Source organism: Podarcis gaigeae, assembly GCF_964106915.1.
Source record: "Podarcis gaigeae genome assembly, chromosome: 5".
NCBI classification, from domain to species: Eukaryota; Metazoa; Chordata; class Lepidosauria; order Squamata; family Lacertidae; genus Podarcis; species Podarcis gaigeae.
This window is the reverse complement of record NC_139681.1, coordinates 34,930,802-34,943,817: the sequence shown is the minus strand read 5'-3', so window position 1 is coordinate 34,943,817 and position 13,016 is coordinate 34,930,802. Positions and strand designations below refer to the sequence as shown.

General features: G+C 40.0%; 1 protein-coding gene across 25 annotated transcripts in view; it reads right to left on the bottom strand.

The window, feature by feature from the left end:
* Positions 1-13,016, bottom strand: part of PCDH15 (protocadherin related 15) — a 649,118-nt gene that overhangs the window by 164,412 nt on the left and 471,690 nt on the right. For all 25 annotated transcript variants that reach the window (XR_014564822.1, XM_083740648.1, XM_083740659.1 and 22 more), the window contains 3 exons: positions 11,736-11,942; positions 3,748-3,882; positions 2,016-2,165 (listed from right to left, as the gene is read on the bottom strand). Coding sequence is in view for 24 of the 25 variants with exons in the window: in XM_083740648.1 (XP_083596774.1) it covers positions 2,016-2,165; positions 3,748-3,882; positions 11,736-11,942 (492 nt within the window). In the remaining variant the exon portion in view is untranslated. The remainder of the gene's footprint in view (positions 1-2,015; positions 2,166-3,747; positions 3,883-11,735; positions 11,943-13,016) is intronic.

Sequence of the window (13,016 nt, the reverse complement as noted above, 5' to 3'; positions counted from 1 at the left end):
AGAGAGAGAGTAACTGGGTCAAGTTTACCCATGGCAGAGTGGGGATTTGCACATGCTTCTCCACAGGCCTAGTCCAACAACACCACACTGGCTCTCCACTCTGAAAAGTTATTAATATATAACTCCATCATTACAATAAGTTTTTGTCTGTCCACAGCCTAAGGTTCCTGAATCATGCTGACAAAACGCTGATGGTAAAGTTAATACCGTTGCTCCTGAAGCATGCAATCTAAAGTTAAAGGAACAGTAGTACAGAATAAAGTAACAAAGAAGCAGAGAGAATTTAAGAGTCCTGTTTGCAACACGTGTGTGCATATAAAGAAGAAGAAGAAGAAGAAGAAGAATAGTAGTAGTAGTAGTAGTTTGGATTTGATATCCCGCTTTATCACTACCCGAAGGAGTCTCAAAGCGGCTAACATTCTCCTTTCCCTTCCTCCCCCACAACAAACACTCTGTGAGGTGAGTGGCCCAAGGTCACCCAAGGTCACCCAGCAGCTGCATGTGGAGGAGCAGAGATGCGAACCCGGTTCCCCAGATTATGAGTCTACCGCTCTTAACCACTACACCACACTGGCTCTCATTGGAACATAAGCAGAGCCTTGCTGGATTAAACCAAAGGCCTATCTAGTCCAGCATACTCACATTGGCCAGTCAGATGCTATGGAAAGTCTGTAAACAGGGTGAGGGCAATTTCAATCTCCTTTAACAACTGGTATTTAGAAGCATGGTACCTTAGATAGAGGAGCTGGAACACAGCCATCACTGATAGCCTCACACTCCATTAAATTGTCTATTCACCTTTTAAAGCCTTCTACGGTAAGTTGGTGGTCACCACCACATCTCATGGCAGTGAATTCCATACTTTTAAGTACATGATGTGTGAAGTAGTCTTTCATTTTTGTCTGTTCAATTCAGCTTCATTAGAGAAGCCTGAGTTTTAGCATTTTTCTCCATATCACACATAAGATACACACCTCTATCATATCTTATTTGATAATTTTCCTAAACTGCCCCAAGCATTGTAACTCATCGTTTTGCATGCCACATTCTGCACCTTTTCTAGGAATATTGAGGGGGGAAAACCTGTATGTTGCTTCAACTAGAGTGACCCTATTAGCCAATCTAATTGCCATCCCAAAGCAAATGTGGTGGTTTTGGGATTAAACTCATTTGGAAGCAATGGCTAATTTTCATTTATTTGAATGGCAGCAATAAGAAAATAATCAACAGGATTAGAGAGCTAATCTATGGTAAATGAAGATAATGACATTCGCATAAGAAGAAACCAGAACTGGTATCTTAAAATAATTAGCTGTCCAATTACAATGCAACAAAATTGCCAGTCTGAATCTCTTTACTCACATGAATATATAATTGTAGTAAGCAATGATTAAAAAAATCTACAGCTCAGGAGAAAATGTATTAAGGATCAACTTCTGCAAGAGCTGAATTGAAGAATAGCACTAAAGCTATATACAAAGCCCAAATCTCAAGGTAAAGTCTCACAAAGCCAAAACAAAATCAACCCCCCAAAACAAATAAGTCCTCAATTGTCTAAAACAGTATTCAATACAAGCCTCTGAAAGGTGTTATGTACTGATTTTCCCTCTACAGAGGCCACCAGTGGTGTCAGAAACAATAGCAAGAAAATATTTCCTCCCACTACGGATTCTGTGGAAAATGAGTATTACTTATTTTCACACTGAAAAATGAGAATGCATTCTTTACATTTTTGACTCTTCCGGTTTTCCTTCCTAACACATCTTTCACAAGGCAAGTTGAAATGATTGAAATTAAAGACTGTCTGGATTTCCGTCTCATGCTTACTTTACTTTACTATCTATCTGTCTATCTATCATCATCTCTCTCTCTCTCTCTATTTATTTTGTATACTGCCCTATAACAGTAGCTCTGCGGGTGAAGATCAGGATCCTTCCTCCTGAACATTTTTTATTTACATTTAATATGTTCCACTATAGGCTTTGTTGAAGAACATGCTGAAAAAACAAATGTACCTTGATAACGCTTTCTCCAGGCCTCATGTCTGTGTAAATCTTGACGTTATATGATATGTTGGAGAAGGTTGGAGAGTTATCATTTGCGTCAATCACAACAATATTGACTGTGACTGGGGGGCTTTCTTGCACACCATCAGAAGCTATCATCTTCAAAAACAGACATGAGAAAAACTTTGAGAAAAAATACAATTAAATGAACATAATAATTCAAGTATAACTGAAACTGAGCTTTAGCACATCATGCACACAACCTCAGTATACTGATTAGAGCAGTTCCTGAAATCACTTTAAAATCCCATTTCAAAACATTTTCCAGGTGAAGAATTATATCCAAGAGAATCATGGGGGAAATGTTTTATTTTAATTGGTGAGCTACTTCCTTTTTATTCTCCTTTAGATCTATTCACACATTACCTTTTTAAAGCTGTAGATCTAAAGGTGTAAATTGAAAAGAAGGGTGTTGCTTAGGGAGCTAGGAATGACTGCCAATCCCTGTCAGCAAATAATCACTTGCAAACTTGGTTTGCCCTGCATAATATGTGTGAAATTGCTCCCGATAATGTAAAGATGAAGCAAAAGGAATAAGTAAGCTATTAAAATGATTAACTATCATCTGGGTTTCATGCTCCAAATTATGACTTGCAAGCCTGTAACACCTTCAGCAACAGTCGTTGTTCATTTGCTTATAACAAATGATCTCATTATAGGCAGAACCAATCAGCAGAGTCTACAGTCACAGAAGATGTGTGATGGGACAGTGGTGCTCACCTGACCTCCTCAAAGCAGTGACTCAGCTGTCGGGAGTCAGGTGATGCCCACACTACCACCACACAGTACACTAATGTACCACACTGTGCACATGAAGGCAGCATGTCTCACAGGAGATTTGAAGTCTACGAAAAGACCCTACAGTGGTACCTCAGGTTAAGTACTTAATTCGTTCCGGAGGTCTGTTCTTAACCTGAAACTGTTCTTAACCTGAAGCACCACTTTAGCTAATGGGGCCTCCTGCTGCTGCCGTGCCACTGGAGCACGATTTCTGTTCTCATCCTGAAGCAAAGTTCTTAACCTGAAGCATTATTTCTGGGTTAGCGGAGTCTGTAACCTAAAGCGTATGTAACTTGAAGCATATGTAACCTGAGGTGCCACTGTACCTCTTGTGAAAGTACAAGGCACCAGATATAACTTTGTATCTATATGCTTAACAAGGAATGCAACAAAGATGGTCAGCAGTACGGAAAGCCAAGTCCAAAGAGGAAAGGTTGAAAGAACTTGGTATGTTTATCCTGGAGAAGACAAGACTGAGTGGGACACACAATGACTCTCTCAAATACCTGAAAGCCTATCCTACTCAAGAGGGCAAAGACTTGATCACTGCTGCTCAACAGGCTGGGATTTGATCCAATGGGTTGAGGTTACCAGAGGGCAGATTGGTTGAACAGAAGGAGAAACTTTGTAGCTGTAAAAGCAGTTTAATAATGAACTGAATTATGTAGGGTGGATGAGTGGGCTCCCCATTACTGCAGGTCTTAAAGCAGAGGCGGGACAGCTGCTCTTGTTATGGATTTCCTGCACTCAACAGGAGGGTTTGACGTCACTGCCTACAAAACTTCTTCCAATTCTCTGATTTTGTGAAACAGCTTTCTTAAAATTTATGCCAATTTGACATATCCGGCAAAAATATCCTACTTGTTCTCTAACAATAAATCAGCAACTGAACTTTGCTTACCGAAAAGGTGTACAGCTGTTGGAGCTCCCTGTCAACTGGTTGAAGCAAGGTGAGGTAGCGAGTTATGCCAGTCTGAGTCACAGTGAAAAACGTGTTGTAGTCGTTTAGAAAAATATGGAGCAGGGGGTCCTTTGTCTTGAAAGAGAAATGAAGAGAATGGTTATTACATTCTCAAAGGTCTAGTAACAATATGCATGCAGGCTGTTTTATTTATAGTACTATGTATCTAGACAGACAATGACATTTGGGAGGAAACGCAATACAGTTTACCTAAATTGCCGGAATTACAATCTCTTCTTGAATTGGAGGGAGGTGCTGGGGGAGGCAGTCCTTATCCCCACTGCACTGTTTTCCTTTTAACCAGAAGTGCCATTGAAAAGCCATCAGCCTTTTCCCAAATAATTTGAGCTCTGATCATAACCGTCTTTTGGCAATTGGGCATTTTAGCAATTATTTCAAGATCAAACTTTTAAAAAGCAGTGGGAGGGTGAAGACTCCAGCCACCTGCCAGATGAACAAAACCGCAGTCCATAGCGAAAGCATTATACCATTCGCTGATAACATATTTGCTAAAAACAGCCGTTCTTACAATGCAGATTTCAACACGCCAATGGGAAGATGATAATTTATGATTCAAAGCATCTGCTTCCATTGAAGGTCTTGAGAAAGCTGCCAGTATGCTTAACGTAATTGGGAAGCACAATAGCTTTGACATGTTGGCAACTGGTGTGAGGCTGTTGCTTGTGTGTCATAGAACAAAGGGCTGAAGATCTCCATTTGTGCCACAAAGCAAGCCATTTAGAAAGAATCAGAGTGAAGGATCTTTTGTTTTCTGTATCAGAAAAAAGGGCCCACATCACTGGGAAATAAGAGGGTTCCCTTGGTTTAAAAAATGGTAGAAGGCATTAAAAATGGCTAAGTTTTCAATGTGATGGAGCTCTTTGCTTTAATTCATATAGAACCAGAGGCGCCAGCTTGCAAGGGCAATTGCAGGGTCAAAATCACACATGTGATATCAGGATGTCGAGAGAAGCTGGGGGCCGAGCGGAACGCAGTGGCTACATGGCTTTAATGGCTGGCGGCGCCTCCTCCACCTGCTTCCACCCTTCTTCCCCTCTGAAGCAGGAGGAGAAAGAGCTAGCTGCTGGAGCTGTTCACACTCAGCCTCCTCCACCCCCTCAACATTGGGCAGCCCTAGCCACCTCCCAAAAGATATTGAGGGGGCCCAAAACTGCTCAGCTCCCAGGAGCTGGTGTCCCTCTATGGAACTGTTTTAAAATGCTGGGTTGGATCCAGGCTTAGAGTGAGATCCACTGAAATCAATGAGACTCAAGTGAGTCATAAGTAACTTACTGGGTCAACTTTAAGAATGGATCCAACACACCAAAAAAACTCTCAACCTACAATACTTTCCTCTGCAAAGTGTACTCTGCAATACATATTTGAACACTGTGACCAAAGAGCCCAGAAGATGAAAATATATATATAAAAATAAGCATGGCCCGAGCTGTGAGGAGGTGGTGGGTTTTCCCCTTCATCTAATTTGTTACAGTTTTGGGATTAGTGGAAATGTTACATTTCTGAATAAACAAGGCAGCACCATGTGCCACAACGGCAGCCAAAGAATGTGCTCCCCAGGTCAAATCCCGTGAAACTGTATTTTTGCAACGCTGTTGTGAATAGTATTTGTGAGATGCTATTGTGGAGTATGCTGTGATAACTGAAAGTCATCAGACTCCTAGGCAGCAAGCCAGCTAAGAAGAGTAATAAAGGTCTTATTCCACACACCAATTTTCTGACAGAACAACATCAGGACTTCCCATTTTCAAAAGTTTCCATATAATTTTTCTGCAAGTACTGCAATAACATTTATTTGCTAAGCAAATATGTATTATAAAAACCTTGTAAACACCCATTAATGTGACACACTTTCCTTTTACCAGCTAATTGAAATATCGAAGACTTGTAAGATATTTCAAAAGGAAGTTTCTACAGGTGGTCGCTCGTGTTCCAACAAGTTTTAACAGCATCACTGCAACTGACAGGAATAGGAACAGAGAAACAGGGAAAGTACTAAGGATCTTTTTCACACATGATGCATCTTTCCCCAATGTTCTGCATTCTGTCATATGTCAGTAGCACTGCTGTGTGCAGACAAGAAGTAGGAGAAATAAAGGACAGTCCGCAATGGGTGAAAAGGGGGTAAGGAAGAGAGATGGTAGCTTTGAACATGATGTGGATGCCGCTTCTTCAGAAGAGATAATCACAGTTCTGATCTTCAGATGAGGTATGGAAACAGAGAAAGGAACGCTGCTATTAAATAGGGGTTTTTTCCTTCCAAAATTAGTGTTTTGAAAAAGTATATTCAGCAAAAGACAGTTCAATTTTTTTGTATTTTTTTTTTTTTTAGACAGGAAGAAAGGTGAGAAAAAGTAAAGTCGATGAGTAGGAAGGAGTTAACACACCCACACAAACATCTAAAAATACCTACAGGAATGGCACCTGGTGGGACCTAAAAAACAAAATGAAGCAAATAGAAAATAAAATAAGTGTAAGTAGTAAAGTTATATAATGCCTGGAACCACTTAAAAAAGCTATTGAAATAAGACATGTAAAAGCAATGGACCACCAAACAAAAGCACTATCAGGATCTTCTTTCCTTTGTAAAGATGACAAATGTAGGCCTAATCTAACACTCAAAACACTTTCCCTTTATAATCACCATTGATATTTCCCTATTCATGAAAGGGGAGTCACAAGCTCATGTGCATTCTCTCTTCTGAAGTTAACAATGCTCGCACTGTTAGATCACATGCACATGTTGTGATTTGCAGGAAACAGAAGAAATATTTCTGCACCATCTCTTAAGAAGGTTAAAAGGGTAGAAGGAGGAAGTAGAAGTAAAAAAAGAGAAAGCTACCTGACTGGTAAGTTGTTAGCTGGGGAAATTAGAATTCCTAAATAACATTTATACAGGTACACTGGGGTTCCCCAACATCTTCTCTTATGGAAAACCAGTGTTGGTTATTCCTCAGAAAACACTATGTTTATGAAGATAAAGCTTTTGAACAAAAGTAGAGGTTAAGGGTGGATTTTGTTGTTGACCACAGGAACCTGACACCACTGTGTTCATTTCCTATAATATGAGGATGTTATTTGTACTAAACAGCAGGAGCTATGAATTTGGATATTGGATAAAGTCCCACTATATTGATTCACCCAAGGTCCTGTGGGGGGAAAGCAGGGGTAAAGCCAGAATTCATCTTGCCTTTGTCTCCAGCCAGGGAAAAGCAAGGAGCATAGACAGAGCTGAATTGACTCTGGGTATTTCATCAGAAAGCCTTGTTAGTCCTCAGGAGCTGAACAACAGCAAATGTTTATTCGGCTTTACGCCCATCATGAAACACAACACAACAAAACAAATCAAATAAAACAGCGGACAAGTAGTATAACACAGTTCACAACTCACAAGGATGGATATTAGCCATTCATAAAAAGTTTAAGATTAAGATTAAGATTAAAAAAAAATTTGGCACTACACTAAAATCAATATCTGATGTCAATATAGAAAATTCTTATAACTATCAATAATCAGCTAACATTCCGTTCCGTCTCTTGTACGAGAGGACGGCTGTTAGGAATTTAGCAACCTGTAGGGTAATATAAGGATCCACATCTTGAAGAACCCAGGCAAGCTGTAGGTCTACTGGTTTGTCAGCCATAGGCTGGATTATGGGGTTTAGTATACTAGCACGGGCTGAACTGTACAAAGGGCAGATAAACATAACATGATGTAGGGTGACTCTGTCTCCTGGGAAGAGGCCCTGCTCATAACTTTGCATATTGGGAGCTGCACCATACATTTAGAAGCACCACAGCAGAGTAGCAGCACAAGGAGCTGAGGATGCTCACTGCCCCTTGCCACAGACTAGGAGGGAGGTGTAGTCTTGCCTTGTGGGGAGAAACAATACTACAGGGTATGCAGAATCGGCACCTGGCTCTGTGGTGTTTGAGGAGGTTGTAGCTTCTGCCCTGAAGTTTGTTTAATGCCTAATGACAAGGGGGCTGTGGAAATCCATATAGTGCATATCTTGGAGTAATTATGGGTGGGACAGAAATGTCTTCTTAGAATATCATCTAGTTAGATGTGGATGCAAACTTAAATAAAGGGGTTGAGGTGAGCTCTAAGGTCTGCAGTAACCTTTGAGAATACGTAAGGGACTGAATATAGGCTAAAGAGTAGTATTCTGCTCTGAGCTGTATGTGAACCAACCAAACCTCCAGGGAACTAAATGGATGCAAACACAACAATAGGTTTCAGTTTAGTGAACAGAAGTTCAAAAGATTCTTTCCTGAATCACCTTGGCAATGGATTTCAACATCTCCATCACAAATTTCGTTTTTTGCCAGTAATCTGCTGAGAAACTCCAAATCCAGAATGGTTTCCCAGTTCAATTTGGCAACTGTGAAAAATATTGCAAATGATGGCCCAGAAGGACAATCTTTGCCACACACATGGGATTACAAACTATGGTATTAGAGGTAAGGTACAACCAATAGAGGTTATAATTGGCTTCCATGGGAAATCTCTCTCTCTCCCTGAAAGGGACAGAGCATTTTTTCAGGGTCAGTTGAACTGTGCCAGAGGGACCATACTGACTCACTGTCTATGTTAATTTCCCTGAGTTACACGACAAGGTTTATAATCCCTTTCACACTGTCTTAAACCATAATATGCCATGATGCTTTACTGACTTTGGAGCCTGCATTATGCCAGCTGTTGTTGTTTGCATTTATAATTTCCTTCTATTGTAGATCAGCCTTCTGGGTAGGATAACATAGATAGCTCAAGAGCATAAATCACTTTGTGGATCTCAAGTTTCACAGGCCTCATCTAGACATTCTGCTACAGAGTTAATGTTGAGCTTGAAGCTAATGCAGAAGTCTCATGCTAAAATGAATACTTAATGTTCTACACTAATTCCATGTCTGAGCTTGTGAACTCCACACGATTATTAACACTAACTTCTGTCTTTCGATTCAAGAGGGAAAATGCATGTTCATTAATTTTACCAAATCTTCAGATGCTCATGTTCTCACATGCAGAAATCAAATTGTTACACCCCAGGGGTTCGTCTACAGGGAATTAAATTAGCATCGAATCTTTATTTCTGTTTTTGATTTAATGCAGGAAAACAAATTTACCGTGTTTTAATTTTGAATTAAATATTTTTGATAATATGTAAATGAGATTACAGTGATGTTAGTTGACAAAGTTGACTCTTTAAAAAACTTGACTTCAAATATTCTTGAAAAATTACTTAAGCAGCTAATTCTATTCCCCCTTCCTTTTCCCTGTGCTGCCATTGAGTCTATCTAGTCACAGAGATACCTGTTTTGACATATGGGCATTTATTTATATAGTCTGATGACCTATTTAAAAGCTTCATGGCCCCCAAAGCCTCACTTTCTTTTAATCCTTCTAAAAGTCCAACAAGCTAATGCAAGTTCTGCAGATTTCTAATGCTCCTGTATTGCTTCTGGAAACTAGTCAGGGATGCAAAATCTAGGAATCCAATAGTCACAGGCTCCTAAAATACTGGAGCAAGTGACAGCCATCTGAACTGCTGGTGAGGTTGGGAAGGAGGTTTCTTCTCTTTCCAAGGATGCAGCTGGTAACAGAACTTGGCCACCGCCTCTTCTTACTCCTGAAGTGGTCCCTACCTAAAATTCCAGGAATAATTATAAATTTATCAACATCCCAGACCTGAGCAACCAGGAGGAAGTGCTGCTCAGTGATAGAACTTTGCATGCGGAAGGTCACAAGTTCAATTCCTGGCATTTTCAGGCGGGACTGGGAATGGTTCTGAAAACCAGTCAATGTATTAACATTATCACCATCATCCTGCACTTTACTCTATGGTCCCAGGGCAAGTTACAACATTTGAACAGAACCTTACAAATTAGTCAAAACAAAAAAAAAATTCCTTCCAGTAGCACCTTAAAGACCAACTAAGTCAGTTCTTGGTATGAGCTTTTGTGTGCATGCACACTTCTTCAGATACGTATCAGTGTAGGTAGTTCTTGATTCTTCCAATACTTAGCGATGAGAATTCTTACTGGACACATGTCTCCACCTTAGGACCACATTGTATGGCATGGTCATCAGGTGCCAGCAGCTAGTAAATAATGCATCCATCAAGAGAGTTGCTCCACATGCTGTGTGCATGTGTATTTGAAGATCATGCATCAGACACTTATAGGAACTGCAGCAACAACTTTCAAGGTTCTGGAAGTTTGTGATGGTATGAAGAAAAACACCATAAAAAAGTGAGGCATGATCCTGGTCCTATAGATTTCAGCAAGGAACAGCACTGTCTTAATTAACCTCTTAATTTGCCCAGTGGGAAATTAATGTATCAGGTCCAGAATATCCTGTCTTCATCCCACAGCTCAAAGTAAACTAAAGCTGGATTTTTGTTTTTCCCTCTGAAAGTCTGTCTAAATTTGCATCATAAATATGATTTGCTCTATGTGCATATACTATGTGCGAATTTGTGTCATGAACTTGTGCCCTGAATCTTTTAAGTATCTAGAAATTCTCATGTCAATGGGCAAAATTTAAACTCATCTTTAATTCTCTCGTTCAAATCTATTGGACTTGAAAGTGCCCACTTTTGGCTGGAACATGCCCATCACATTTTTATATTAAAACCCTTCAGTAAGTCATGAAATATCTGCTTGTGCTATGATCTCTCCTGCCTTTCTGGATAGCAACCCATCCCTTACCAAGCACCACATGCTGCTTTTGAAACACATCTCATCCTGCATTTATCCCAAATGAAAGTCTAAGCATAACCATCTCATTTTCTTCACTTCAAAATTCTTAAGGCTTCATTTCAGCATGGGTTATGCAATTTGCTTATAAAAAAAAGTCACTCATAAACCACCTGTTATTTTACACATTTTCAGAATTGATCCTTACGTATGCTAGTTCGTGTTAGATTGGCCTAGTTAGATGTAAAGGAGGATAGAGGGGAATCCAGCAGGCGTGGCTTTTCACTACTGAGAGGCAGGCAATCGAGTACAATAGAGCACATTCTATGCAGCTATGGCTGCATAAAATAAACTAAATATGAGAAAGGGGAGGAGACATATGCTGACCTCAAGAGGCTTGCACAAGACAGAGAAGAGTGGAGGCTTGGTGGAGACCAATCTATGGAGTAAAACATGAGAAGAGTAGCTTTTCTAACTATATTATAAGGTGTATGCCCTCTGTAGAACTCTTGAAAGTACTGGGGTCCTGTCCTGTCCTCTGCATCTAGCATTTCTGCCTATGCTATGATTGGGCGGTGACAATCTGTGAAGCTGCATCCACAGTATCTGCAAAAAAGCATCCAGGTTTATCCACAGTTATCACTTAAGACTTTATCATGAAGAATATTACGATCTGCCTTCTACACAATGTTTTGTTTCCTTCTAAATGGCAAAAACGTATCTTTTTACTACTATGGATGGAATTTTAAAACTTCCTTAGCTAACCACCCTAATGGTTAATCAAGCCTTATTGTTAAACTTTGTTCGCTATTCCTGCCTGAATTTGTCTAATGGCCTGAACTAATCAGAAAAAACCCTGAATCAGAGCCCCTTCAAGTACATTATTGCCATTCTAGCCTGGAATTGAATCACTTCAGTTGCAAAAACCACTAGAGAAAATATTTCACTGCTTTTTAATGGATCACAGAAACAAGAGATTAGCCTGAAACAGTCTTTGTACTGTGGGAAAGTAATCTGTTGAGGACTGTTTCCAAAAATTCTGATATTTATTTTAACCCACATTTTGTGTGTGTCACATGCAGCAGTTACACTGGCAAACCTTGGTGCAATCAGGTTATTAAAAATCTATTTATGAAATCATCCAGCGTTTATGGACAAATATGGCATTTCACAGAGCACACTTGAATGTTTTAACAATGCAAAACACAAACCTCTTCTACATCGTTATCCAAAGCTATGATCTGCAGTGGAGACGTCAAGTTCTGGTTATCTGAGATCGTTGTACCCACAGGGGAGGACTCTAAAATAAAGCCCTCGTATGCTGCTTCTGTGAAGTAAGGCTTCTGATTGTTTTCATCTAGAACTTCAATATGTAGATTGGCAAATGCTGGAAGAGGATGACCATTGTCTTGTTCTGCCTACAAAAGCAAAAAGTGTATTTGTTACTGGTAAAGTTAGCCCTCATCCAAGTAGGGCTATTAACTCCAACAGAATTTATTTATTCATTAAAAACATTTGTAAGATGTCTTTTAGGAGGCCCTTGCAAGCCAGCTTCCAAAAACATTATTACAAATGTTAAAAACCAACCAACCATACAGTAATAACAAATTATTAAATAACCATAGCTGGCAAAATCATTTATTCTTATAAATAAATAACCAAATAATATTAAGCATTGCACTCAAGGAAGGACTGTGCGTAAGACACCACATTCCAGAGGTCATTGTCATTTTGAAGCCCCAAGAAAGATCCCATGTAGTGTGATCAGGCATGTGCTTGTGGAACAGGGCTTCTATACCCTTTCCCAGTCCCCTTCACTTTCAGGCCCCAGCTCTAGCAGGGGTAGGCAAACTAAGGCCTGTGTCCGGATGCAGCCCAATAGCCTTCTCAATCCCGCCCATGGATGGTCTGGGAATCAGTGTGTTTTTACATGAGTAGAATGTGTCCTTTTATTTAAAATGCATCTCTGGGTTATTTGTGGGGCCTGCCTAGTGTTTTTACTTGAGTAGAATGTTGTGTGCTTTTATTTAAAATGCATCTCTGGGTTATTTGTGGGGCATAGGAATTCGTTCATTCCCCCCCTCCCCGCAAAGTGTAGTCTGGCCCACCACATGGTCTGAAAAAGGTTGCTGACCCCTGCTTTAGAGCGTTGAAGGGGCCTCCAAGAATATTTGGGGTGTATGAATGGGAGAATGGGGGTTAATCTGCACAAGTTTGTTTCTGTAACACAGATTGGGAATGGGATACAAAACAGCATCACACTGTTTAAGGAATGTATGGATGGATCAGACCAATTTATCACTCCAATACTACGTTTAAGAGCTAAGGACATACTGTCCTGGTGGACATGGTAGCGAGTGGAAAAGTCCACAGAGAAAAAGGAGTGTGCGAGTGTGTGCAGAAACTAACCTACTGTACAAAGGTAAAATTTACCCACATTTCCCAAATTTCCATTTCATGAAAACTTTTCTCTTGGAAGTACTGTGTTCATT